Below are 25,267 nucleotides of genomic sequence, written 5' to 3'. Positions count from 1 at the left end.
CGTCGTCCGGTCCGGTCCCTTTTCCTGCCCGTTGTCGTCGGCTTCATCTCTCCCGTCGATTTCCTCCATGCTTTCCAGTCTTTGTAAATTCCCTCTCAGGAGCCGGGCGGCACCGTTCGTTTTAGGATTATTCCACCTTCCTCCACCTCTCGCACGGCACTGCCAAGGTCTTTTCTGCGCCTCTCGTACTTCTCTTCGTTCCCGTCGACAACGTCGGCCCCGGCCTCGAGGTATTCAGCGTCCGCTAACCGTAAACGAGCGTGATCGCGGAGCCTCCGGTACGTTGGAAAGCGTCGGGATTTCGGCTGACAGCCAGCGCGATGAGGCAGGCGCAGCTCGAGCGATGCCCCGTAAAAATTCCTCTGGGTTTTTGTGCTGTGAGAATTTGCGGTCTTTGACGACTGCCTGTTTCCCCGTTCTTCTTAGGACAAAAGCCCGTGTCAATCAGCGGCGCCAAAACACGTTTGCCTTTCGCTCGACGTGCACAATTCCGCACGTCGACGCGACATCGGCTCAGCGCATCGCTTCCGATTCACGCGCTTCGGGTCCGCACTTCAACGGACTCCTGCGTTTCGCCCTCAAAGGAGTGAGAGAGGGTAACTCGTTTTCAAAGCGTTGTCACTCGTTTATACAAATAGCTCGGCGACGCGGATACGGACGCCCTCGTCATCTCGGCGTGATCGTCGTCCGCCGCTCCCGGAGCAAGCGGTGCACGTGGCGCCATCTCGTGGTCATGGGCAGGGACAGCAACGGGTCCAAAACAAAGCGGCGGCGGCGGCGGCGGCAGCAGCAGCTCACACCGGGCAGAGGGACTTGTACCCAAACTTGTGAGAAGCTCTATCACCTTATCAATCAGATCATTTAAAGCTGTGAAAAGAAACAGGACAGCCGCACCACGGGGAACAGGAAGCCCGTCGCGTCCTCCGCAGCGGGGATCCGAAAAGCCGTACCTTCCTCGGTGGTCTCGGAAAACAGCGATGTACAATTGGACCGGTGACAAGAACTTGCAAAATTTCCCTCTGAAATCAAGCACTCGAGTCTGTTGCGGAGGTTCTGGGACTCAAATGAAGCAGTACAACAAGCATACGTCGATTGACACGTTTATTTACACGTCTGGTTTTTTTTTTTTCCCAAACCACGAACAATCGCCGGAATTTCATCCGTTGCCAAACGACTGTCCGTGCATCGTCCTCGGGCCTTCAAAACAGCCAAAGTACACGAACGAGATCTCGATCAGCGCCGGTCGAGTGATGCAACTTCCTGCGGGAAAGCCAGAAATGTCACGGAATTAGCGGAACGCCGACTCTTTCCGGAAGCGGCATATCTCGGATGGGCTCGGCGATGAGACGCCGACACGTACGTCACCCGATCGTGTCGCAGCAGAGCTTTTCCCTCGACAGGCTCGTCAGTCATCGGGTCTCCGACAGGTGCGGCTCTCCGAAGACGGGGCGAGGAAATCGGGACCCCGACACTGGCGCAGTTCTCGAGGCGTGCGGCAGCCGCGCCACGGAAATCCTTGCTTTCAAATGGCGCAAAGGCACGGAAATCGTTGCTTGCAACTGCGGCGGGCAAATTGCGCGCACCGAAGTGCGCGGCAGTGGCATAGAAATCACCAGAGGATGCAACAGGTGCCCGGGAGTGGTTTTGAGCACGCTTCTCCCAGTTCAACTTTGCGAGCCTGACATCTCTTGCCCCCCCCCACCCCCCTTTTTTTTTTTTTTTTTTTTTTTATATACATCTTGAGAGGTGAAAGATAGAAGGAAGGCAGAGACAAAAGATAGAGCAGCGACAAGAGTTGGATTGAGGGGTCAGCAAGAGGTCGTCTTCTGCAGAAAAAGAAAACAAGTATGAATGACAAAAAATAGGACAAACAAATACAACTTGCCAAGATTTCTTATAAATCAAAGGTGCGAGGTTTATTTGATTGTGACGACAAAAAAAAGAAGAGGGGGGAAAGAAAGAAAGAAATAAAGACATGAATAAATACAGACCGACCGACCGACACACTATTTTTTATTTTCCTTTGTAAAAATTCCATTGAATTGTAACTTTTTCACTTACGCATGAAGGAAACAGTTTTACTGACATGTTAAGCGTGCAAGGTATTGTGGATTTATCATTCCTACCGAAATGCGTGGTCATAAATCCTCATACAATAAGGACTGACTCGCAATACTTGCCTTAAATAATCATGACAATGAAAAGTGAGAACGTGACGACTTTGTTGTAGTCCGGAGTGTGAGCTGGTTGAACACGCTGCATGGCTGGTATGATACGAGTGCTCTTATGGCCGACAGAAAGTGACGTGGCAGGCCAGATCTGGCCCCCGGGCCTTGAGTTTGACACCAGCGATATAATGGTTTAAAAAAAAATAAAAAATTATATATATATATATATATATATATATAAAAAGAAGTGAAATAAATAAATAAAATCTATAAAGTTCTTCAGAAATCAGGGAGTCCAAACACACCTCACACCTGGGCGATGGTTTGTGCTCTGCAGAGAGAGAGAGAGAGAGAGAGAGAGAGCGAGAGAGAGAGAGAGAAAGAAAAAGCATTTAATTTATACATTTATGTGAACATTTCTCAACAGTGGATTTTACAGTTACAACTATTGAATTCGGAATCTTCAAGTTGGCAAGTCAGTCGAATTGTACAAGCCTGAACTGGAACTTAAGATATCTGCTTCTCACCTAAAACACAACGTGTACGGTTTGATTTTCTTGTATGTTTGCAAACCAACAATGCAATAGCCACATAGCAACAATAGCATCGGAACCGGAGGACGATAATGTTTACGAACCAAGACGTCTTCATTATCTCAGAGGGGAGCAGTTTGGTTATTGTATCTTCTACCTCCAAAAATACTCAGGACGAGACTTTACACCGATTTTTATCGGCCGATCGGCGTCGGACGATATTGAGCATTTTATGCCGATCGGCCGATCGTCTTTAAGGTCATAATTCGCCGTTCCGAAAAGACATTAACTCTGCGTCGCCGCAAGCACAGTATATTTGAATCCATAGGCTAGTTTATTTTTAGCCTCGTCGCATGTCTTTTGACGTAGTACTGTAAATATCTGACGGCCAATGAAGTTATAATAAAAAAAATAATAATAAATCAATGTAAAAAAATAAATACAGAAATAAGTAAATACAGAAAGAAATACAGAAATAAATAAATACAGAAATAAATAAATAAATACATACATACATACAATACATACATAAAACAGCACTCATTTCTGAGATTTAGTGACATTCTTAGAAATGTAATATCATTTAAACGTGAACTTAACATATTTTGCATACGCCAGGAACAAATGAAGGTTTTCATCTGTCACGACCACAGGAAATCTAAACCGAATGAATAAAAATTCAAACACGGTAAAGGGATTTGCCAACCACTCCATTTGAAGATACCAAGCCTTGCGCAAAACGACGACGACAAAAAACACACGCACACGAAAAAAACCCGGGATTTTCGTGGACCGCCGCTAAAGTTGCGGGCCTGGAATCCAGCGCCCAAAAAACGGGGGGGGGGGGGGGGGGGGGGGGGAAGAAACGGCGGGCGTTTCTCTGGCCTGAGTAGCATAACTAACTGCTAAGCTATTTTTAGAACAGCCCGGGGGCTAGTCAAGCGCTCCTTGCGGGCTACCTCCTGCCAGACGTTGCTGACGACCGAGTCAATAGATGGGCATTTTACAAATACCCGTGCGCGTAGACCTGTTCTTTTCCGCAAATGGAGCAATTTCGAATGGCCAAAGTTGAAGGAACCAGAGCCCGTTTCCGCCGTAATACTGACAAAATGGCGTCTGTAAGTTACGAGACGACGGCGGCTACATGCACTTCAAATTCACGTACCGTGTTGGGAGCCCCACAGCAAGTTAGGACACAGACATACTGTGGACATGCCACTGTTTTAGACAGACGGCTTTCCAGCGGCCACGTTAACAAACAGTGCAGTATGAACTTCAAAGTCGAAAGCGTCCTAAGAGTTCTCCGGAAGACTCGTACCATTAGCATGACAAATACACATATAAAACCCTTTAAATTGCTACTGCTCATAGCTAGACGCTTAGCCGACCGACACAGACTTGACCATTTACTATCAACAAAAGCACTATAAATAACACGGAGCTTTATTAGGATGGAGCCAGGGCGATTACGTCCACTTACCTTCGAGGAGGAAAGCGACACTCTGACGAAGCAGCGCGAGCACCTGAGAGCACCCGGCGGTGCGTTCAGGGGATCCTGGGAAACGGAAGCTTTCTTTTTCTTTCATTGTCACAATGCCCTGGTGAAGCAGGTTCAACATTTCAGAGTTATGGCTATCCGCTGGTTTATTTGTGGCATAGATGTGCGGCGTGTCCTTCGGGCACGGTCCCGGGAGGGCGAAAGCTGCGGCAAGCCGAGCTCCGTCTCGTTCTGGCAGCTCATCGGACGTTCCTTTGACGCGGAGTCGGTTCGGCAGTTCAGCAAAAGGGACGCCATCTTTCTGCCTCGTGATTTCAGTCCATGTGATCATTTCAAAGTTGTCGGGTCGGGTCGGGTCGTACGCACACCAAGGTTGGCGCCGTCTCACAGGCGCCAGCTGATAGACCTCTCCGACAGCGAGAACAGACGTTCCACCAAAAGGTGAATTCGTTCCTTGGATTTGCTTCAATCTTGCGCCCACATATGCAAAGAGATCTTTGGGCGCCACGGAAATCTCCTCAATAATGAGCATTTCAGCAATTGACAGCTCTGCTCCGACTCCGTCCAGTTCATCGCCCGGGCCGAGGTACGGCGGTTCGAGGCTTCTCGGCAGCTCGAGTCGCCGATGCGCGGTCGATCCGGAAAATGTCGAAGGCTCCCGTGCCGGCGAAGGCTGCGGGAAGAACCGTCCGTCTCTTTGGAAACGTCTGCTCCCTCAGCCGGTCGCGGCGCTCTGCGGAGGATTTTAGTAGCCCCTGCGTGGGTTCATTCGACCGGACGAGACCTTCCGGTCCCAGCGCCACCGTCGGCGTCACAGAAGAAAGGCCGTGGCGTTAAGTTACACGCGCGTCGTGCGCACCGACCTCCGACCTCCGACCTCGCGAAAGACGCACGCTTTGCTTTCGCTCGAGGTTCCGATACACGCGGCGGAACACCGACGCCGGCGGCTTCTCTCACGGTTGACGTTTCCGTGGCTTCGGACCAGTCGTCGTCGTCGTCCGGTCCGGTCCCTTTTCCTGCCCGTTGTCGTCGGCTTCATCTCTCCCGTCGATTTCCTCCATGCTTTCCAGTCTTTGTAAATTCCCTCTCAGGAGCCGGGCGGCACCGTTCGTTTTAGGATTATTCCACCTTCCTCCACCTCTCGCACGGCACTGCCAAGGTCTTTTCTGCGCCTCTCGTACTTCTCTTCGTTCCCGTCGACAACGTCGGCCCCGGCCTCGAGGTATTCAGCGTCCGCTAACCGTAAACGAGCGTGATCGCGGAGCCTCCGGTACGTTGGAAAGCGTCGGGATTTCGGCTGACAGCCAGCGCGATGAGGCAGGCGCAGCTCGAGCGATGCCCCGTAAAAATTCCTCTGGGTTTTTGTGCTGTGAGAATTTGCGGTCTTTGACGACTGCCTGTTTCCCCGTTCTTCTTAGGACAAAAGCCCGTGTCAATCAGCGGCGCCAAAACACGTTTGCCTTTCGCTCGACGTGCACAATTCCGCACGTCGACGCGACATCGGCTCAGCGCATCGCTTCCGATTCACGCGCTTCGGGTCCGCACTTCAACGGACTCCTGCGTTTCGCCCTCAAAGGAGTGAGAGAGGGGAACTCGTTTTCAAAGCGTTGTCACTCGTTTATACAAATAGCACGCTGCGAGAGCACTGCTTCATATGCCGTCGGCAAGCCCTCGTTTCCTCGGCGACGCGGATACGGACGCCCTCGTCATCTCGGCGTGATCGTCGTCCGCCGCTCCCGGAGCAAGCGGTGCACGTGGCGCCATCTCGTGGTCATGGGCAGGGACAGCAACGGGTCCAAAACAAAGCGGCGGCGGCGGCGGCGGCAGCAGCAGCTCACACCGGGCAGAGGGACTTGTACCCAAACTTGTGAGAAGCTCTATCACCTTATCAATCAGATCATTTAAAGCTGTGAAAAGAAACAGGACAGCCGCACCACGGGGAACAGGAAGCCCGTCGCGTCCTCCGCAGCGGGGATCCGAAAAGCCGTACCTTCCTCGGTGGTCTCGGAAAACAGCGATGTACAATTGGACCGGTGACAAGAACTTGCAAAATTTCCCTCTGAAATCAAGCACTCGAGTCTGTTGCGGAGGTTCTGGGACTCAAATGAAGCAGTACAACAAGCATACGTCGATTGACACGTTTATTTACACGTCTGTTTTTTTTTTTTTCCCAAACCACGAACAATCGCCGGAATTTCATCCGTTGCCAAACGACTGTCCGTGCATCGTCCTCGGGCCTTCAAAACAGCCAAAGTACACGAACGAGATCTCGATCAGCGCCGGTCGAGTGATGCAACTTCCTGCGGGAAAGCCAGAAATGTCACGGAATTAGCGGAACGCCGACTCTTTCCGGAAGCGGCATATCTCGGATGGGCTCGGCGATGAGACGCCGACACGTACGTCACCCGATCGTGTCGCAGCAGAGCTTTTCCCTCGACAGGCTCGTCAGTCATCGGGTCTCCGACAGGTGCGGCTCTCCGAAGACGGGGCGAGGAAATCGGGACCCCCGACACTGGCGCAGTTCTCGAGGCGTGCGGCAGCCGCGCCACGGAAATCCTTGCTTTCAAATGGCGCAAAGGCACGGAAATCGTTGCTTGCAACTGCGGCGGGCAAATTGCGCGCACCGAAGTGCGCGGCAGTGGCATAGAAATCACCAGAGGATGCAACAGGTGCCCGGGAGTGGTTTTGAGCACGCTTCTCCCAGTTCAACTTTGCGAGCCTGACATCTCTTGCCCCCCCCCCCCCCCTTTTTTTTTTTTTTTATATACATCTTGAGAGGTGAAAGATAGAAGGAAGGCAGAGACAAAAGATAGAGCAGCGACAAGAGTTGGATTGAGGGGTCAGCAAGAGGTCGTCTTCTGCAGAAAAAGAAAACAAGTATGAATGACAAAAAATAGGACAAACAAATACAACTTGCCAAGATTTCTTATAAATCAAAGGTGCGAGGTTTATTTGATTGTGACGACAAAAAAAAGAAGAGGGGGGAAAGAAAGAAAGAAATAAAGACATGAATAAATACAGACCGACCGACCGACACACTATTTTTTATTTTCCTTTGTAAAAATTCCATTGAATTGTAACTTTTTCACTTACGCATGAAGGAAACAGTTTTACTGACATGTTAAGCGTGCAAGGTATTGTGGATTTATCATTCCTACCGAAATGCGTGGTCATAAATCCTCATACAATAAGGACTGACTCGCAATACTTGCCTTAAATAATCATGACAATGAAAAGTGAGAACGTGACGACTTTGTTGTAGTCCGGAGTGTGAGCTGGTTGAACACGCTGCATGGCTGGTATGATACGAGTGCTCTTATGGCCGACAGAAAGTGACGTGGCAGGCCAGATCTGGCCCCCGGGCCTTGAGTTTGACACCAGCGATATAATGGTTTAAAATAAAAATTAAAAAATATATATATAAAAAGAAGTGAAATAAATAAATAAAATCTATAAAGTTCTTCAGAAATCAGGGAGTCCAAACACACCTCACACCTGGGCGATGGTTTGTGCTCTGCAGAGAGAGAGAGAGAGAGAGAGAGAGAGAGAAAGAAAAAGCATTTAATTTATACATTTATGTGAACATTTCTCAACAGTGGATTTTACAGTTACAACTATTGAATTCGGAATCTTCAAGTTGGCAAGTCAGTCGAATTGTACAAGCCTGAACTGGAACTTAAGATATCTGCTTCTCACCTAAAACACAACGTGTACGGTTTGATTTTCTTGTATGTTTGCAAACCAACAATGCAATAGCCACATAGCAACAATAGCATCGGAACCGGAGGACGATAATGTTTACGAACCAAGACGTCTTCATTATCTCAGAGGGGAGCAGTTTGGTTATTGTATCTTCTACCTCCAAAAATACTCAGGACGAGACTTTACACCGATTTTTATCGGCCGATCGGCGTCGGACGATATTGAGCATTTTATGCCGATCGGCCGATCGTCTTTAAGGTCATAATTCGCCGTTCCGAAAAGACATTAACTCTGCGTCGCCGCAAGCACAGTATATTTGAATCCATAGGCTAGTTTATTTTTAGCCTCGTCGCATGTCTTTTGACGTAGTACTGTAAATATCTGACGGCCAATGAAGTTATAATAAAAAAAAAAATTATAAATCAATGTAAAAAAATAAATACAGAAATAAGTAAATACAGAAAGAAATACAGAAATAAATAAATAAATAAATACAGAAATAAATAAATAAATACATACATACATACAATACATACATAAAACAGCACTCATTTCTGAGATTTAGTGACATTCTTAGAAATGTAATATCATTTAAACGTGAACTTAACATATTTTGCATACGCCAGGAACAAATGAAGGTTTTCATCTGTCACGACCACAGGAAATCTAAACCGAATGAATAAAAATTCAAACACGGTAAAGGGATTTGCCAACCACTCCATTTGAAGATACCAAGCCTTGCGCAAAACGACGACGACAAAAAACACACGCACACGAAAAAAACCCGGGATTTTCGTGGACCGCCGCTAAAGTTGCGGGCCTGGAATCCAGCGCCCAAAAAACGGGGGGGGGGGGGAAGAAACGGCGGGCGTTTCTCTGGCCTGAGTAGCATAACTAACTGCTAAGCTATTTTTAGAACAGCCCGGGGGCTAGTCAAGCGCTCCTTGCGGGCTACCTCCTGCCAGACGTTGCTGACGACCGAGTCAATAGATGGGCATTTTACAAATACCCGTGCGCGTAGACCTGTTCTTTTCCGCAAATGGAGCAATTTCGAATGGCCAAAGTTGAAGGAACCAGAGCCCGTTTCCGCCGTAATACTGACAAAATGGCGTCTGTAAGTTACGAGACGACGGCGGCTACATGCACTTCAAATTCACGTACCGTGTTGGGAGCCCCACAGCAAGTTAGGACACAGACATACTGTGGACATGCCACTGTTTTAGACAGACGGCTTTCCAGCGGCCACGTTAACAAACAGTGCAGTATGAACTTCAAAGTCGAAAGCGTCCTAAGAGTTCTCCGGAAGACTCGTACCATTAGCATGACAAATACACATATAAAACCCTTTAAATTGCTACTGCTCATAGCTAGACGCTTAGCCGACCGACACAGACTTGACCATTTACTATCAACAAAAGCACTATAAATAACACGGAGCTTTATTAGGATGGAGCCAGGGCGATTACGTCCACTTACCTTCGAGGAGGAAAGCGACACTCTGACGAAGCAGCGCGAGCACCTGAGAGCACCCGGCGGTGCGTTCAGGGGATCCTGGGAAACGGAAGCTTTCTTTTTCTTTCATTGTCACAATGCCCTGGTGAAGCAGGTTCAACATTTCAGAGTTATGGCTATCCGCTGGTTTATTTGTGGCATAGATGTGCGGCGTGTCCTTCGGGCACGGTCCCGGGAGGGCGAAAGCTGCGGCAAGCCGAGCTCCGTCTCGTTCTGGCAGCTCATCGGACGTTCCTTTGACGCGGAGTCGGTTCGGCAGTTCAGCAAAAGGGACGCCATCTTTCTGCCTCGTGATTTCAGTCCATGTGATCATTTCAAAGTTGTCGGGTCGGGTCGGGTCGTACGCACACCAAGGTTGGCGCCGTCTCACAGGCGCCAGCTGATAGACCTCTCCGACAGCGAGAACAGACGTTCCACCAAAAGGTGAATTCGTTCCTTGGATTTGCTTCAATCTTGCGCCCACATATGCAAAGAGATCTTTGGGCGCCACGGAAATCTCCTCAATAATGAGCATTTCAGCAATTGACAGCTCTGCTCCGACTCCGTCCAGTTCATCGCCCGGGCCGAGGTACGGCGGTTCGAGGCTTCTCGGCAGCTCGAGTCGCCGATGCGCGGTCGATCCGGAAAATGTCGAAGGCTCCCGTGCCGGCGAAGGCTGCGGGAAGAACCGTCCGTCTCTTTGGAAACGTCTGCTCCCTCAGCCGGTCGCGGCGCTCTGCGGAGGATTTTAGTAGCCCCTGCGTGGGTTCATTCGACCGGACGAGACCTTCCGGTCCCAGCGCCACCGTCGGCGTCACAGAAGAAAGGCCGTGGCGTTAAGTTACACGCGCGTCGTGCGCACCGACCTCCGACCTCCGACCTCGCGAAAGACGCACGCTTTGCTTTCGCTCGAGGTTCCGATACACGCGGCGGAACACCGACGCCGGCGGCTTCTCTCACGGTTGACGTTTCCGTGGCTTCGGACCAGTCGTCGTCGTCGTCCGGTCCGGTCCCTTTTCCTGCCCGTTGTCGTCGGCTTCATCTCTCCCGTCGATTTCCTCCATGCTTTCCAGTCTTTGTAAATTCCCTCTCAGGAGCCGGGCGGCACCGTTCGTTTTAGGATTATTCCACCTTCCTCCACCTCTCGCACGGCACTGCCAAGGTCTTTTCTGCGCCTCTCGTACTTCTCTTCGTTCCCGTCGACAACGTCGGCCCCGGCCTCGAGGTATTCAGCGTCCGCTAACCGTAAACGAGCGTGATCGCGGAGCCTCCGGTACGTTGGAAAGCGTCGGGATTTCGGCTGACAGCCAGCGCGATGAGGCAGGCGCAGCTCGAGCGATGCCCCGTAAAAATTCCTCTGGGTTTTTGTGCTGTGAGAATTTGCGGTCTTTGACGACTGCCTGTTTCCCCGTTCTTCTTAGGACAAAAGCCCGTGTCAATCAGCGGCGCCAAAACACGTTTGCCTTTCGCTCGACGTGCACAATTCCGCACGTCGACGCGACATCGGCTCAGCGCATCGCTTCCGATTCACGCGCTTCGGGTCCGCACTTCAACGGACTCCTGCGTTTCGCCCTCAAAGGAGTGAGAGAGGGGAACTCGTTTTCAAAGCGTTGTCACTCGTTTATACAAATAGCACGCTGCGAGAGCACTGCTTCATATGCCGTCGGCAAGCCCTCGTTTCCTCGGCGACGCGGATACGGACGCCCTCGTCATCTCGGCGTGATCGTCGTCCGCCGCTCCCGGAGCAAGCGGTGCACGTGGCGCCATCTCGTGGTCATGGGCAGGGACAGCAACGGGTCCAAAACAAAGCGGCGGCGGCGGCGGCGGCAGCAGCAGCTCACACCGGGCAGAGGGACTTGTACCCAAACTTGTGAGAAGCTCTATCACCTTATCAATCAGATCATTTAAAGCTGTGAAAAGAAACAGGACAGCCGCACCACGGGGAACAGGAAGCCCGTCGCGTCCTCCGCAGCGGGGATCCGAAAAGCCGTACCTTCCTCGGTGGTCTCGGAAAACAGCGATGTACAATTGGACCGGTGACAAGAACTTGCAAAATTTCCCTCTGAAATCAAGCACTCGAGTCTGTTGCGGAGGTTCTGGGACTCAAATGAAGCAGTACAACAAGCATACGTCGATTGACACGTTTATTTACACGTCTGTTTTTTTTTTTTTCCCAAACCACGAACAATCGCCGGAATTTCATCCGTTGCCAAACGACTGTCCGTGCATCGTCCTCGGGCCTTCAAAACAGCCAAAGTACACGAACGAGATCTCGATCAGCGCCGGTCGAGTGATGCAACTTCCTGCGGGAAAGCCAGAAATGTCACGGAATTAGCGGAACGCCGACTCTTTCCGGAAGCGGCATATCTCGGATGGGCTCGGCGATGAGACGCCGACACGTACGTCACCCGATCGTGTCGCAGCAGAGCTTTTCCCTCGACAGGCTCGTCAGTCATCGGGTCTCCGACAGGTGCGGCTCTCCGAAGACGGGGCGAGGAAATCGGGACCCCGACACTGGCGCAGTTCTCGAGGCGTGCGGCAGCCGCGCCACGGAAATCCTTGCTTTCAAATGGCGCAAAGGCACGGAAATCGTTGCTTGCAACTGCGGCGGGCAAATTGCGCGCACCGAAGTGCGCGGCAGTGGCATAGAAATCACCAGAGGATGCAACAGGTGCCCGGGAGTGGTTTTGAGCACGCTTCTCCCAGTTCAACTTTGCGAGCCTGACATCTCTTGCCCCCCCCCCCCCCCCTTTTTTTTTTTTTTTTTTTTTTTTTATATACATCTTGAGAGGTGAAAGATAGAAGGAAGGCAGAGACAAAAGATAGAGCAGCGACAAGAGTTGGATTGAGGGGTCAGCAAGAGGTCGTCTTCTGCAGAAAAAGAAAACAAGTATGAATGCCAAAAAATAGGACAAACAAATACAACTTGCCAAGATTTCTTATAAATCAAAGGTGCGAGGTTTATTTGATTGTGACGACAAAAAAAAGAAGAGGGGGGAAAGAAAGAAAGAAATAAAGACATGAATAAATACAGACCGACCGACCGACACACTATTTTTTATTTTCCTTTGTAAAAATTCCATTGAATTGTAACTTTTTCACTTACGCATGAAGGAAACAGTTTTACTGACATGTTAAGCGTGCAAGGTATTGTGGATTTATCATTCCTACCGAAATGCGTGGTCATAAATCCTCATACAATAAGGACTGACTCGCAATACTTGCCTTAAATAATCATGACAATGAAAAGTGAGAACGTGACGACTTTGTTGTAGTCCGGAGTGTGAGCTGGTTGAACACGCTGCATGGCTGGTATGATACGAGTGCTCTTATGGCCGACAGAAAGTGACGTGGCAGGCCAGATCTGGCCCCCGGGCCTTGAGTTTGACACCAGCGATATAATGGTTTAAAAAAAAATAAAAAATTATATATATATATATATATATAAAAAGAAGTGAAATAAATAAAATCTATAAAGTTCTTCAGAAATCAGGGAGTCCAAACACACCTCACACCTGGGCGATGGTTTGTGCTCTGCAGAGAGAGAGAGAGAGAGAGAGAGAGAGAGAGCGAGAGAGAGAGAGAGAAAGAAAAAGCATTTAATTTATACATTTATGTGAACATTTCTCAACAGTGGATTTTACAGTTACAACTATTGAATTCGGAATCTTCAAGTTGGCAAGTCAGTCGAATTGTACAAGCCTGAACTGGAACTTAAGATATCTGCTTCTCACCTAAAACACAACGTGTACGGTTTGATTTTCTTGTATGTTTGCAAACCAACAATGCAATAGCCACATAGCAACAATAGCATCGGAACCGGAGGACGATAATGTTTACGAACCAAGACGTCTTCATTATCTCAGAGGGGAGCAGTTTGGTTATTGTATCTTCTACCTCCAAAAATACTCAGGACGAGACTTTACACCGATTTTTATCGGCCGATCGGCGTCGGACGATATTGAGCATTTTATGCCGATCGGCCGATCGTCTTTAAGGTCATAATTCGCCGTTCCGAAAAGACATTAACTCTGCGTCGCCGCAAGCACAGTATATTTGAATCCATAGGCTAGTTTATTTTTAGCCTCGTCGCATGTCTTTTGACGTAGTACTGTAAATATCTGACGGCCAATGAAGTTATAATAAAAAAAATAATAATAAATCAATGTAAAAAAATAAATACAGAAATAAGTAAATACAGAAATACAGAAATAAATAAATAAATAAATACAGAAATAAATAAATAAATACATACATACATACAATACATACATAAAACAGCACTCATTTCTGAGATTTAGTGACATTCTTAGAAATGTAATATCATTTAAACGTGAACTTAACATATTTTGCATACGCCAGGAACAAATGAAGGTTTTCATCTGTCACGACCACAGGAAATCTAAACCGAATGAATAAAAATTCAAACACGGTAAAGGGATTTGCCAACCACTCCATTTGAAGATACCAAGCCTTGCGCAAAACGACGACGACAAAAAACACACGCACACGAAAAAAACCCGGGATTTTCGTGGACCGCCGCTAAAGTTGCGGGCCTGGAATCCAGCGCCCAAAAAACGGGGGGGGGGGGGGGGGGGGGGAAGAAACGGCGGGCGTTTCTCTGGCCTGAGTAGCATAACTAACTGCTAAGCTATTTTTAGAACAGCCCGGGGGCTAGTCAAGCGCTCCTTGCGGGCTACCTCCTGCCAGACGTTGCTGACGACCGAGTCAATAGATGGGCATTTTACAAATACCCGTGCGCGTAGACCTGTTCTTTTCCGCAAATGGAGCAATTTCGAATGGCCAAAGTTGAAGGAACCAGAGCCCGTTTCCGCCGTAATACTGACAAAATGGCGTCTGTAAGTTACGAGACGACGGCGGCTACATGCACTTCAAATTCACGTACCGTGTTGGGAGCCCCACAGCAAGTTAGGACACAGACATACTGTGGACATGCCACTGTTTTAGACAGACGGCTTTCCAGCGGCCACGTTAACAAACAGTGCAGTATGAACTTCAAAGTCGAAAGCGTCCTAAGAGTTCTCCGGAAGACTCGTACCATTAGCATGACAAATACACATATAAAACCCTTTAAATTGCTACTGCTCATAGCTAGACGCTTAGCCGACCGACACAGACTTGACCATTTACTATCAACAAAAGCACTATAAATAACACGGAGCTTTATTAGGATGGAGCCAGGGCGATTACGTCCACTTACCTTCGAGGAGGAAAGCGACACTCTGACGAAGCAGCGCGAGCACCTGAGAGCACCCGGCGGTGCGTTCAGGGGATCCTGGGAAACGGAAGCTTTCTATTTCTTTCGGCCAGTTCTGTCATCTCTCTCGTAGGCGTGCGCATCCATTGTCACAATGCCCTGGTGAAGCAGGTTCAACATTTCAGAGTTATGGCTATCCGCTGGTTTATTTGTGGCATAGATGTGCGGCGTGTCCTTCGGGCACGGTCCCGGGAGGGCGAAAGCTGCGGCAAGCCGAGCTCCGTCTCGTTCTGGCAGCTCATCGGACGTTCCTTTGACGCGGAGTCGGTTCGGCAGTTCAGCAAAAGGGACGCCATCTTTCTGCCTCGTGATTTCAGTCCATGTGATCATTTCAAAGTTGTCGGGTCGGGTCGGGTCGGGTCGTACGCACACCAAGGTTGGCGCCGTCTCACAGGCGCCAGCTGATAGACCTCTCCGACAGCGAGAACAGACGTTCCACCAAAAGGTGAATTCGTTCCTTGGATTTGCTTCAATCTTGCGCCCACATATGCAAAGAGATCTTTGGGCGCCACGGAAATCTCCTCAATAATGAGCATTTCAGCAATTGACAGCTCTGCTCCGACTCCGTCCAGTTCATCGCCCGGGCCGAGGTACGGCGGTTCGAGGCTTCTCGGCAGCTCGAGTCGCCGATGCGCGGTCGATCCGGAAAATGTCGAAGGCTCCCGTGCCGGCGAAGGCTGCGGGAAGAACCGTCCGTCTCTTTGGAAACGTCTGCTCCCTCAGCCGGTCGCGGCGCTCTGCGGAGGATTTTAGTAGCCCCTGCGTGGGTTCATTCGACCGGACGAGACCTTCCGGTCCCAGCGCCACCGTCACAGAAGAAAGGCCGTGGCGTTAAGTTACACGCGCGTCGTGCGCACCGACCTCCGACCTCCGACCTCGCGAAAGACGCACGCTTTGCTTTCGCTCGAGGTTCCGATACACGCGGCGGAACACCGACGCCGGCGGCTTCTCTCACGGTTGACGTTTCCGTGGCTTCGGACCAGTCGTCGTCGTCGTCCGGTCCGGTCCCTTTTCCTGCCCGTTGTCGTCGGCTTCATCTCTCCCGTCGATTTCCTCCATGCTTTCCAGTCTTTGTAAATTCCCTCTCAGGAGCCGGGCGGCACCGTTCGTTTTAGGATTATTCCACCTTCCTCCACCTCTCGCACGGCACTGCCAAGGTCTTTTCTGCGCCTCTCGTACTTCTCTTCGTTCCCGTCGACAACGTCGGCCCCGGCCTCGAGGTATTCAGCGTCCGCTAACCGTAAACGAGCGTGATCGCGGAGCCTCCGGTACGTTGGAAAGCGTCGGGATTTCGGCTGACAGCCAGCGCGATGAGGCAGGCGCAGCTCGAGCGATGCCCCGTAAAAATTCCTCTGGGTTTTTGTGCTGTGAGAATTTGCGGTCTTTGACGACTGCCTGTTTCCCCGTTCTTCTTAGGACAAAAGCCCGTGTCAATCAGCGGCGCCAAAACACGTTTGCCTTTCGCTCGACGTGCACAATTCCGCACGTCGACGCGACATCGGCTCAGCGCATCGCTTCCGATTCACGCGCTTCGGGTCCGCACTTCAACGGACTCCTGCGTTTCGCCCTCAAAGGAGTGAGAGAGGGTAACTCGTTTTCAAAGCGTTGTCACTCGTTTATACAAATAGCTCGGCGACGCGGATACGGACGCCCTCGTCATCTCGGCGTGATCGTCGTCCGCCGCTCCCGGAGCAAGCGGTGCACGTGGCGCCATCTCGTGGTCATGGGCAGGGACAGCAACGGGTCCAAAACAAAGCGGCGGCGGCGGCGGCGGCAGCAGCAGCTCACACCGGGCAGAGGGACTTGTACCCAAACTTGTGAGAAGCTCTATCACCTTATCAATCAGATCATTTAAAGCTGTGAAAAGAAACAGGACAGCCGCACCACGGGGAACAGGAAGCCCGTCGCGTCCTCCGCAGCGGGGATCCGAAAAGCCGTACCTTCCTCGGTGGTCTCGGAAAACAGCGATGTACAATTGGACCGGTGACAAGAACTTGCAAAATTTCCCTCTGAAATCAAGCACTCGAGTCTGTTGCGGAGGTTCTGGGACTCAAATGAAGCAGTACAACAAGCATACGTCGATTGACACGTTTATTTACACGTCTGGTTTTTTTTTTTTCCCAAACCACGAACAATCGCCGGAATTTCATCCGTTGCCAAACGACTGTCCGTGCATCGTCCTCGGGCCTTCAAAACAGCCAAAGTACACGAACGAGATCTCGATCAGCGCCGGTCGAGTGATGCAACTTCCTGCGGGAAAGCCAGAAATGTCACGGAATTAGCGGAACGCCGACTCTTTCCGGAAGCGGCATATCTCGGATGGGCTCGGCGATGAGACGCCGACACGTACGTCACCCGATCGTGTCGCAGCAGAGCTTTTCCCTCGACAGGCTCGTCAGTCATCGGGTCTCCGACAGGTGCGGCTCTCCGAAGACGGGGCGAGGAAATCGGGACCCCGACACTGGCGCAGTTCTCGAGGCGTGCGGCAGCCGCGCCACGGAAATCCTTGCTTTCAAATGGCGCAAAGGCACGGAAATCGTTGCTTGCAACTGCGGCGGGCAAATTGCGCGCACCGAAGTGCGCGGCAGTGGCATAGAAATCACCAGAGGATGCAACAGGTGCCCGGGAGTGGTTTTGAGCACGCTTCTCCCAGTTCAACTTTGCGAGCCTGACATCTCTTGCCCCCCCCCACCCCCTTTTTTTTTTTTTTTTTTTTTTTTATATACATCTTGAGAGGTGAAAGATAGAAGGAAGGCAGAGACAAAAGATAGAGCAGCGACAAGAGTTGGATTGAGGGGTCAGCAAGAGGTCGTCTTCTGCAGAAAAAGAAAACAAGTATGAATGACAAAAAATAGGACAAACAAATACAACTTGCCAAGATTTCTTATAAATCAAAGGTGCGAGGTTTATTTGATTGTGACGACAAAAAAAAGAAGAGGGGGGAAAGAAAGAAAGAAATAAAGACATGAATAAATACAGACCGACCGACCTGACACACTATTTTTTATTTTCCTTTGTAAAAATTCCATTGAATTGTAACTTTTTCACTTACGCATGACGGAAACAGTTTTACTGACATGTTAAGCGTGCAAGGTATTGTGGATTTATCATTCCTACCGAAATGCGTGGTCATAAATCCTCATACAATAAGGACTGACTCGCAATACTTGCCTTAAATAATCATGACAATGAAAAGTGAGAACGTGACGACTTTGTTGTAGTCCGGAGTGTGAGCTGGTTGAACACGCTGCATGGCTGGTATGATACGAGTGCTCTTATGGCCGACAGAAAGTGACGTGGCAGGCCAGATCTGGCCCCCGGGCCTTGAGTTTGACACCAGCGATATAATGGTTTAAAAAAAAATAAAAAATTATATATATATATATATATATAAAAAGAAGTGAAATAAATAAAATCTATAAAGTTCTTCAGAAATCAGGGAGTCCAAACACACCTCACACCTGGGCGATGGTTTGTGCTCTGCAGAGAGAGAGAGAGAGAGCGAGAGAGAGAGAGAGAAAGAAAAAGCATTTAATTTATACATTTATGTGAACATTTCTCAACAGTGGATTTTACAGTTACAACTATTGAATTCGGAATCTTCAAGTTGGCAAGTCAGTCGAATTGTACAAGCCTGAACTGGAACTTAAGATATCTGCTTCTCACCTAAAACACAACGTGTACGGTTTGATTTTCTTGTATGTTTGCAAACCAACAATGCAATAGCCACATAGCAACAATAGCATCGGAACCGGAGGACGATAATGTTTACGAACCAAGACGTCTTCATTATCTCAGAGGGGAGCAGTTTGGTTATTGTATCTTCTACCTCCAAAAATACTCAGGACGAGACTTTACACCGATTTTTATCGGCCGATCGGCGTCGGACGATATTGAGCATTTTATGCCGATCGGCCGATCGTCTTTAAGGTCATAATTCGCCGTTCCGAAAAGACATTAACTCTGCGTCGCCGCAAGCACAGTATATTTGAATCCATAGGCTAGTTTATTTTTAGCCTCGTCGCATGTCTTTTGACGTAGTACTGTAAATATCTGACGGCCAATGAAGTTATAATAAAAAAAAAAATTATAAATCAATGTAAAAAAATAAATACAGAAATAAGTAAATACAGAAATACAGAAATACAGAAATAAATAAATACAGAAATAAATAAATAAATACATACATACATACAATACATACATAAAACAGCACTCATTTCTGAGATTTAGTGACATTCTTAGAAATGTAATATCATTTAAACGTGAACTTAACATATTTTGCATACGCCAGGAACAAATGAAGGTTTTCATCTGTCACGACCACAGGAAATCTAAACCGAATGAATAAAAATTCAAACACGGTAAAGGGATTTGCCAACCACTCCATTTGAAGATACCAAGCCTTGCGCAAAACGACGACGACAAAAAACACACGCACACGAAAAAAACCCGGGATTTTCGTGGACCGCCGCTAAAGTTGCGGGCCTGGAATCCAGCGCCCAAAAAACGGGGGGGGGGGGGGGGGGGTAAGAAACGGCGGGCGTTTCTCTGGCCTGAGTAGCATAACTAACTGCTAAGCTATTTTTAGAACAGCCCGGGGGCTAGTCAAGCGCTCCTTGCGGGCTACCTCCTGCCAGACGTTGCTGACGACCGAGTCAATAGATGGGCATTTTACAAATACCCGTGCGCGTAGACCTGTTCTTTTCCGCAAATGGAGCAATTTCGAATGGCCAAAGTTGAAGGAACCAGAGCCCGTTTCCGCCGTAATACTGACAAAATGGCGTCTGTAAGTTACGAGACGACGGCGGCTACATGCACTTCAAATTCACGTACCGTGTTGGGAGCCCCACAGCAAGTTAGGACACAGACATACTGTGGACATGCCACTGTTTTAGACAGACGGCTTTCCAGCGGCCACGTTAACAAACAGTGCAGTATGAACTTCAAAGTCGAAAGCGTCCTAAGAGTTCTCCGGAAGACTCGTACCATTAGCATGACAAATACACATATAAAACCCTTTAAATTGCTACTGCTCATAGCTAGACGCTTAGCCGACCGACACAGACTTGACCATTTACTATCAACAAAAGCACTATAAATAACACGGAGCTTTATTAGGATGGAGCCAGGGCGATTACGTCCACTTACCTTCGAGGAGGAAAGCGACACTCTGACGAAGCAGCGCGAGCACCTGAGAGCACCCGGCGGTGCGTTCAGGGGATCCTGGGAAACGGAAGCTTTCTTTTTCTTTCATTGTCACAATGCCCTGGTGAAGCAGGTTCAACATTTCAGAGTTATGGCTATCCGCTGGTTTATTTGTGGCATAGATGTGCGGCGTGTCCTTCGGGCACGGTCCCGGGAGGGCGAAAGCTGCGGCAAGCCGAGCTCCGTCTCGTTCTGGCAGCTCATCGGACGTTCCTTTGACGCGGAGTCGGTTCGGCAGTTCAGCAAAAGGGACGCCATCTTTCTGCCTCGTGATTTCAGTCCATGTGATCATTTCAAAGTTGTCGGGTCGGGTCGGGTCGTACGCACACCAAGGTTGGCGCCGTCTCACAGGCGCCAGCTGATAGACCTCTCCGACAGCGAGAACAGACGTTCCACCAAAAGGTGAATTCGTTCCTTGGATTTGCTTCAATCTTGCGCCCACATATGCAAAGAGATCTTTGGGCGCCACGGAAATCTCCTCAATAATGAGCATTTCAGCAATTGACAGCTCTGCTCCGACTCCGTCCAGTTCATCGCCCGGGCCGAGGTACGGCGGTTCGAGGCTTCTCGGCAGCTCGAGTCGCCGATGCGCGGTCGATCCGGAAAATGTCGAAGGCTCCCGTGCCGGCGAAGGCTGCGGGAAGAACCGTCCGTCTCTTTGGAAACGTCTGCTCCCTCAGCCGGTCGCGGCGCTCTGCGGAGGATTTTAGTAGCCCCTGCGTGGGTTCATTCGACCGGACGAGACCTTCCGGTCCCAGCGCCACCGTCGGCGTCACAGAAGAAAGGCCGTGGCGTTAAGTTACACGCGCGTCGTGCGCACCGACCTCCGACCTCCGACCTCGCGAAAGACGCACGCTTTGCTTTCGCTCGAGGTTCCGATACACGCGGCGGAACACCGACGCCGGCGGCTTCTCTCACGGTTGACGTTTCCGTGGCTTCGGACCAGTCGTCGTCGTCGTCCGGTCCGGTCCCTTTTCCTGCCCGTTGTCGTCGGCTTCATCTCTCCCGTCGATTTCCTCCATGCTTTCCAGTCTTTGTAAATTCCCTCTCAGGAGCCGGGCGGCACCGTTCGTTTTAGGATTATTCCACCTTCCTCCACCTCTCGCACGGCACTGCCAAGGTCTTTTCTGCGCCTCTCGTACTTCTCTTCGTTCCCGTCGACAACGTCGGCCCCGGCCTCGAGGTATTCAGCGTCCGCTAACCGTAAACGAGCGTGATCGCGGAGCCTCCGGTACGTTGGAAAGCGTCGGGATTTCGGCTGACAGCCAGCGCGATGAGGCAGGCGCAGCTCGAGCGATGCCCCGTAAAAATTCCTCTGGGTTTTTGTGCTGTGAGAATTTGCGGTCTTTGACGACTGCCTGTTTCCCCGTTCTTCTTAGGACAAAAGCCCGTGTCAATCAGCGGCGCCAAAACACGTTTGCCTTTCGCTCGACGTGCACAATTCCGCACGTCGACGCGACATCGGCTCAGCGCATCGCTTCCGATTCACGCGCTTCGGGTCCGCACTTCAACGGACTCCTGCGTTTCGCCCTCAAAGGAGTGAGAGAGGGTAACTCGTTTTCAAAGCGTTGTCACTCGTTTATACAAATAGCTCGGCGACGCGGATACGGACGCCCTCGTCATCTCGGCGTGATCGTCGTCCGCCGCTCCCGGAGCAAGCGGTGCACGTGGCGCCATCTCGTGGTCATGGGCAGGGACAGCAACGGGTCCAAAACAAAGCGGCGGCGGCGGCGGCGGCAGCAGCAGCTCACACCGGGCAGAGGGACTTGTACCCAAACTTGTGAGAAGCTCTATCACCTTATCAATCAGATCATTTAAAGCTGTGAAAAGAAACAGGACAGCCGCACCACGGGGAACAGGAAGCCCGTCGCGTCCTCCGCAGCGGGGATCCGAAAAGCCGTACCTTCCTCGGTGGTCTCGGAAAACAGCGATGTACAATTGGACCGGTGACAAGAACTTGCAAAATTTCCCTCTGAAATCAAGCACTCGAGTCTGTTGCGGAGGTTCTGGGACTCAAATGAAGCAGTACAACAAGCATACGTCGATTGACACGTTTATTTACACGTCTGGTTTTTTTTTTTTCCCAAACCACGAACAATCGCCGGAATTTCATCCGTTGCCAAACGACTGTCCGTGCATCGTCCTCGGGCCTTCAAAACAGCCAAAGTACACGAACGAGATCTCGATCAGCGCCGGTCGAGTGATGCAACTTCCTGCGGGAAAGCCAGAAATGTCACGGAATTAGCGGAACGCCGACTCTTTCCGGAAGCGGCATATCTCGGATGGGCTCGGCGATGAGACGCCGACACGTACGTCACCCGATCGTGTCGCAGCAGAGCTTTTCCCTCGACAGGCTCGTCAGTCATCGGGTCTCCGACAGGTGCGGCTCTCCGAAGACGGGGCGAGGAAATCGGGACCCCGACACTGGCGCAGTTCTCGAGGCGTGCGGCAGCCGCGCCACGGAAATCCTTGCTTTCAAATGGCGCAAAGGCACGGAAATCGTTGCTTGCAACTGCGGCGGGCAAATTGCGCGCACCGAAGTGCGCGGCAGTGGCATAGAAATCACCAGAGGATGCAACAGGTGCCCGGGAGTGGTTTTGAGCACGCTTCTCCCAGTTCAACTTTGCGAGCTTTACATCTCTTGCCCCCCCCACCCCCTTTTTTTTTTTTTTTTTTTTTTTTTTATATACATCTTGAGAGGTGAAAGATAGAAGGAAGGCAGAGACAAAAGATAGAGCAGCGACAAGAGTTGGATTGAGGGGTCAGCAAGAGGTCGTCTTCTGCAGAAAAAGAAAACAAGTATGAATGACAAAAAATAGGACAAACAAATACAACTTGCCAAGATTTCTTATAAATCAAAGGTGCGAGGTTTATTTGATTGTGACGACAAAAAAAAGAAGAGGGGGGAAAGAAAGAAAGAAATAAAGACATGAATAAATACAGACCGACCGACCGACACACTATTTTTTATTTTCCTTTGTAAAAATTCCATTGAATTGTAACTTTTTCACTTACGCATGACGGAAACAGTTTTACTGACATGTTAAGCGTGCAAGGTATTGTGGATTTATCATTCCTACCGAAATGCGTGGTCATAAATCCTCATACAATAAGGACTGACTCGCAATACTTGCCTTAAATAATCATGACAATGAAAAGTGAGAACGTGACGACTTTGTTGTAGTCCGGAGTGTGAGCTGGTTGAACACGCTGCATGGCTGGTATGATACGAGTGCTCTTATGGCCGACAGAAAGTGACGTGGCAGGCCAGATCTGGCCCCCGGGCCTTGAGTTTGACACCAGCGATATAATGGTTTAAAAAAAAATAAAAAATTATATATATATATATATATATATATATAAAAAGAAGTGAAATAAATAAATAAAATCTATAAAGTTCTTCAGAAATCAGGGAGTCCAAACACACCTCACACCTGGGCGATGGTTTGTCCTCTGCAGAGAGAGAGAGAGAGAGAGAGAGAGCGAGAGAGAGAGAGAGAAAGAAAAAGCATTTAATTTATACATTTATGTGAACATTTCTCAACAGTGGATTTTACAGTTACAACTATTGAATTCGGAATCTTCAAGTTGGCAAGTCAGTCGAATTGTACAAGCCTGAACTGGAACTTAAGATATCTGCTTCTCACCTAAAACACAACGTGTACGGTTTGATTTTCTTGTATGTTTGCAAACCAACAATGCAATAGCCACATAGCAACAATAGCATCGGAACCGGAGGACGATAATGTTTACGAACCAAGACGTCTTCATTATCTCAGAGGGGAGCAGTTTGGTTATTGTATCTTCTACCTCCAAAAATACTCAGGACGAGACTTTACACCGATTTTTATCGGCCGATCGGCGTCGGACGATATTGAGCATTTTATGCCGATCGGCCGATCGTCTTTAAGGTCATAATTCGCCGTTCCGAAAAGACATTAACTCTGCGTCGCCGCAAGCACAGTATATTTGAATCCATAGGCTAGTTTATTTTTAGCCTCGTCGCATGTCTTTTGACGTAGTACTGTAAATATCTGACGGCCAATGAAGTTATAATAAAAAAAATAATAATAAATCAATGTAAAAAAATAAATACAGAAATAAGTAAATACAGAAAGAAATACAGAAATAAATAAATAAATACATACATACATACAATACATACATAAAACAGCACTCATTTCTGAGATTTAGTGACATTCTTAGAAATGTAATATCATTTAAACGTGAACTTAACATATTTTGCATACGCCAGGAACAAATGAAGGTTTTCATCTGTCACGACCACAGGAAATCTAAACCGAATGAATAAAAATTCAAACACGGTAAAGGGATTTGCCAACCACTCCATTTGAAGATACCAAGCCTTGCGCAAAACGACGACGACAAAAAACACACGCACACGAAAAAAACCCGGGATTTTCGTGGACCGCCGCTAAAGTTGCGGGCCTGGAATCCAGCGCCCAAAAAACGGGGGGGGGGGGGGGGGAAGAAACGGCGGGCGTTTCTCTGGCCTGAGTAGCATAACTAACTGCTAAGCTATTTTTAGAACAGCCCGGGGGCTAGTCAAGCGCTCCTTGCGGGCTACCTCCTGCCAGACGTTGCTGACGACCGAGTCAATAGATGGGCATTTTACAAATACCCGTGCGCGTAGACCTGTTCTTTTCCGCAAATGGAGCAATTTCGAATGGCCAAAGTTGAAGGAACCAGAGCCCGTTTCCGCCGTAATACTGACAAAATGGCGTCTGTAAGTTACGAGACGACGGCGGCTACATGCACTTCAAATTCACGTACCGTGTTGGGAGCCCCACAGCAAGTTAGGACACAGACATACTGTGGACATGCCACTGTTTTAGACAGACGGCTTTCCAGCGGCCACGTTAACAAACAGTGCAGTATGAACTTCAAAGTCGAAAGCGTCCTAAGAGTTCTCCGGAAGACTCGTACCATTAGCATGACAAATACACATATAAAACCCTTTAAATTGCTACTGCTCATAGCTAGACGCTTAGCCGACCGACACAGACTTGACCATTTACTATCAACAAAAGCACTATAAATAACACGGAGCTTTATTAGGATGGAGCCAGGGCGATTACGTCCACTTACCTTCGAGGAGGAAAGCGACACTCTGACGAAGCAGCGCGAGCACCTGAGAGCACCCGGCGGTGCGTTCAGGGGATCCTGGGAAACGGAAGCTTTCTTTTTCTTTCATTGTCACAATGCCCTGGTGAAGCAGGTTCAACATTTCAGAGTTATGGCTATCCGCTGGTTTATTTGTGGCATAGATGTGCGGCGTGTCCTTCGGGCACGGTCCCGGGAGGGCGAAAGCTGCGGCAAGCCGAGCTCCGTCTCGTTCTGGCAGCTCATCGGACGTTCCTTTGACGCG

At 49.4% G+C, this 25,267-nt stretch overlaps 2 protein-coding genes and 2 long non-coding RNA genes across 7 annotated transcripts; all 4 read right to left on the bottom strand.

Annotated features, from left to right (window-relative positions):
- Positions 1–1,084: 1,084 nt before the first annotated feature.
- On the bottom strand, positions 1,085–4,914 carry LOC133474447 (uncharacterized). The gene is made up of 5 exons (XM_061766184.1): positions 4,182–4,914; positions 2,474–2,499; positions 2,181–2,332; positions 1,361–1,826; positions 1,085–1,260 (listed from the first exon to the last, which is right to left on the bottom strand). Exons 1-3 carry the CDS (start codon positions 4,729–4,731, stop codon positions 2,285–2,287), a joined length of 624 nt encoding a protein of 207 aa, XP_061622168.1. The 5' UTR covers positions 4,732–4,914; the 3' UTR covers positions 1,085–1,260; positions 1,361–1,826; positions 2,181–2,284.
- Positions 4,915–7,411: 2,497 nt separating this feature from the next.
- On the bottom strand, positions 7,412–14,670 carry LOC133474450 (uncharacterized). Its single transcript, XR_009787507.1, has 6 exons — positions 14,299–14,670; positions 12,901–12,926; positions 11,796–12,263; positions 9,063–11,695; positions 7,688–7,713; positions 7,412–7,563 (listed from the first exon to the last, which is right to left on the bottom strand). It is a non-coding gene; the product is annotated as an uncharacterized LOC133474450 (long non-coding RNA).
- A 2,074-nt stretch (positions 14,671–16,744) lies between these two features.
- On the bottom strand, positions 16,745–21,450 carry LOC133474446 (uncharacterized). Of its 3 annotated transcripts, none has more exons than XR_009787502.1 (4): positions 19,507–19,840; positions 18,125–18,150; positions 17,021–17,486; positions 16,745–16,920 (listed from the first exon to the last, which is right to left on the bottom strand). XR_009787502.1 is itself a non-coding variant. In XM_061766183.1 (4 exons), the coding sequence occupies exons 1-3, from the start codon at positions 20,369–20,371 to the stop codon at positions 17,469–17,471; spliced, it is 594 nt and encodes a 197-aa protein (XP_061622167.1). In that variant the 5' UTR covers positions 20,372–21,450; the 3' UTR covers positions 16,745–16,920; positions 17,021–17,468. The 3 variants fall into 3 exon arrangements, 2 of the variants coding, with proteins under 2 accessions (XP_061622167.1, XP_061622166.1); XM_061766183.1 differs by having other exon boundaries at positions 19,822–21,450; XM_061766182.1 differs by lacking the exon at positions 16,745–16,920 and adding an exon at positions 17,842–17,993 and having other exon boundaries at positions 17,020–17,486; positions 19,822–21,448.
- Positions 21,451–21,915: 465 nt separating this feature from the next.
- LOC133474449 (uncharacterized) lies at positions 21,916–25,064 on the bottom strand. 2 transcript variants are annotated; one of them, XR_009787505.1, is made up of 4 exons: positions 24,988–25,064; positions 23,306–23,331; positions 22,192–22,658; positions 21,916–22,091 (listed from the first exon to the last, which is right to left on the bottom strand). It is a non-coding gene; the product is annotated as an uncharacterized LOC133474449 (long non-coding RNA). The 2 variants fall into 2 exon arrangements; XR_009787506.1 differs by having other exon boundaries at positions 24,673–25,015.
- Positions 25,065–25,267: the final 203 nt, after the last annotated feature.

The sequence above is a fragment of the Phyllopteryx taeniolatus genome, chromosome 2, assembly GCF_024500385.1.
Source record: "Phyllopteryx taeniolatus isolate TA_2022b chromosome 2, UOR_Ptae_1.2, whole genome shotgun sequence".
Classification (NCBI taxonomy): domain Eukaryota; kingdom Metazoa; phylum Chordata; class Actinopteri; order Syngnathiformes; family Syngnathidae; genus Phyllopteryx; species Phyllopteryx taeniolatus.
The sequence above is the reverse complement of the archived record's forward strand: the minus strand, read 5'-3'. Positions and strand labels throughout refer to the sequence as shown.

What these genes read in the sequence shown, in the direction of transcription:
- LOC133474447 (XM_061766184.1), bottom strand. Translation starts at nt 4,731, where the DNA reads ATGCTCATTATTGAGGAGATTTCCGTGGCGCCCAAAGATCTCTTTGCA. An exon ending in TGTCGCTTTCCTCCTCGAAG is followed by an intron (nt 2,500 to 4,181) that starts GTAAGTGGACGT and finishes CTCTCTCTGCAG; the next exon opens with AGCACAAACCATCGCCCAGG. An exon ending in AACCATCGCCCAGGTGTGAG is followed by an intron (nt 2,333 to 2,473) that starts GTGTGTTTGGAC and finishes GTCAAACTCAAG; the next exon opens with GCCCGGGGGCCAGATCTGGC.
- LOC133474446 (XM_061766182.1), bottom strand. Translation starts at nt 20,371, where the DNA reads ATGCTCATTATTGAGGAGATTTCCGTGGCGCCCAAAGATCTCTTTGCA. An exon ending in TGTCGCTTTCCTCCTCGAAG is followed by an intron (nt 18,151 to 19,821) that starts GTAAGTGGACGT and finishes CTCTCTCTGCAG; the next exon opens with AGCACAAACCATCGCCCAGG. An exon ending in AACCATCGCCCAGGTGTGAG is followed by an intron (nt 17,994 to 18,124) that starts GTGTGTTTGGAC and finishes GTCAAACTCAAG; the next exon opens with GCCCGGGGGCCAGATCTGGC.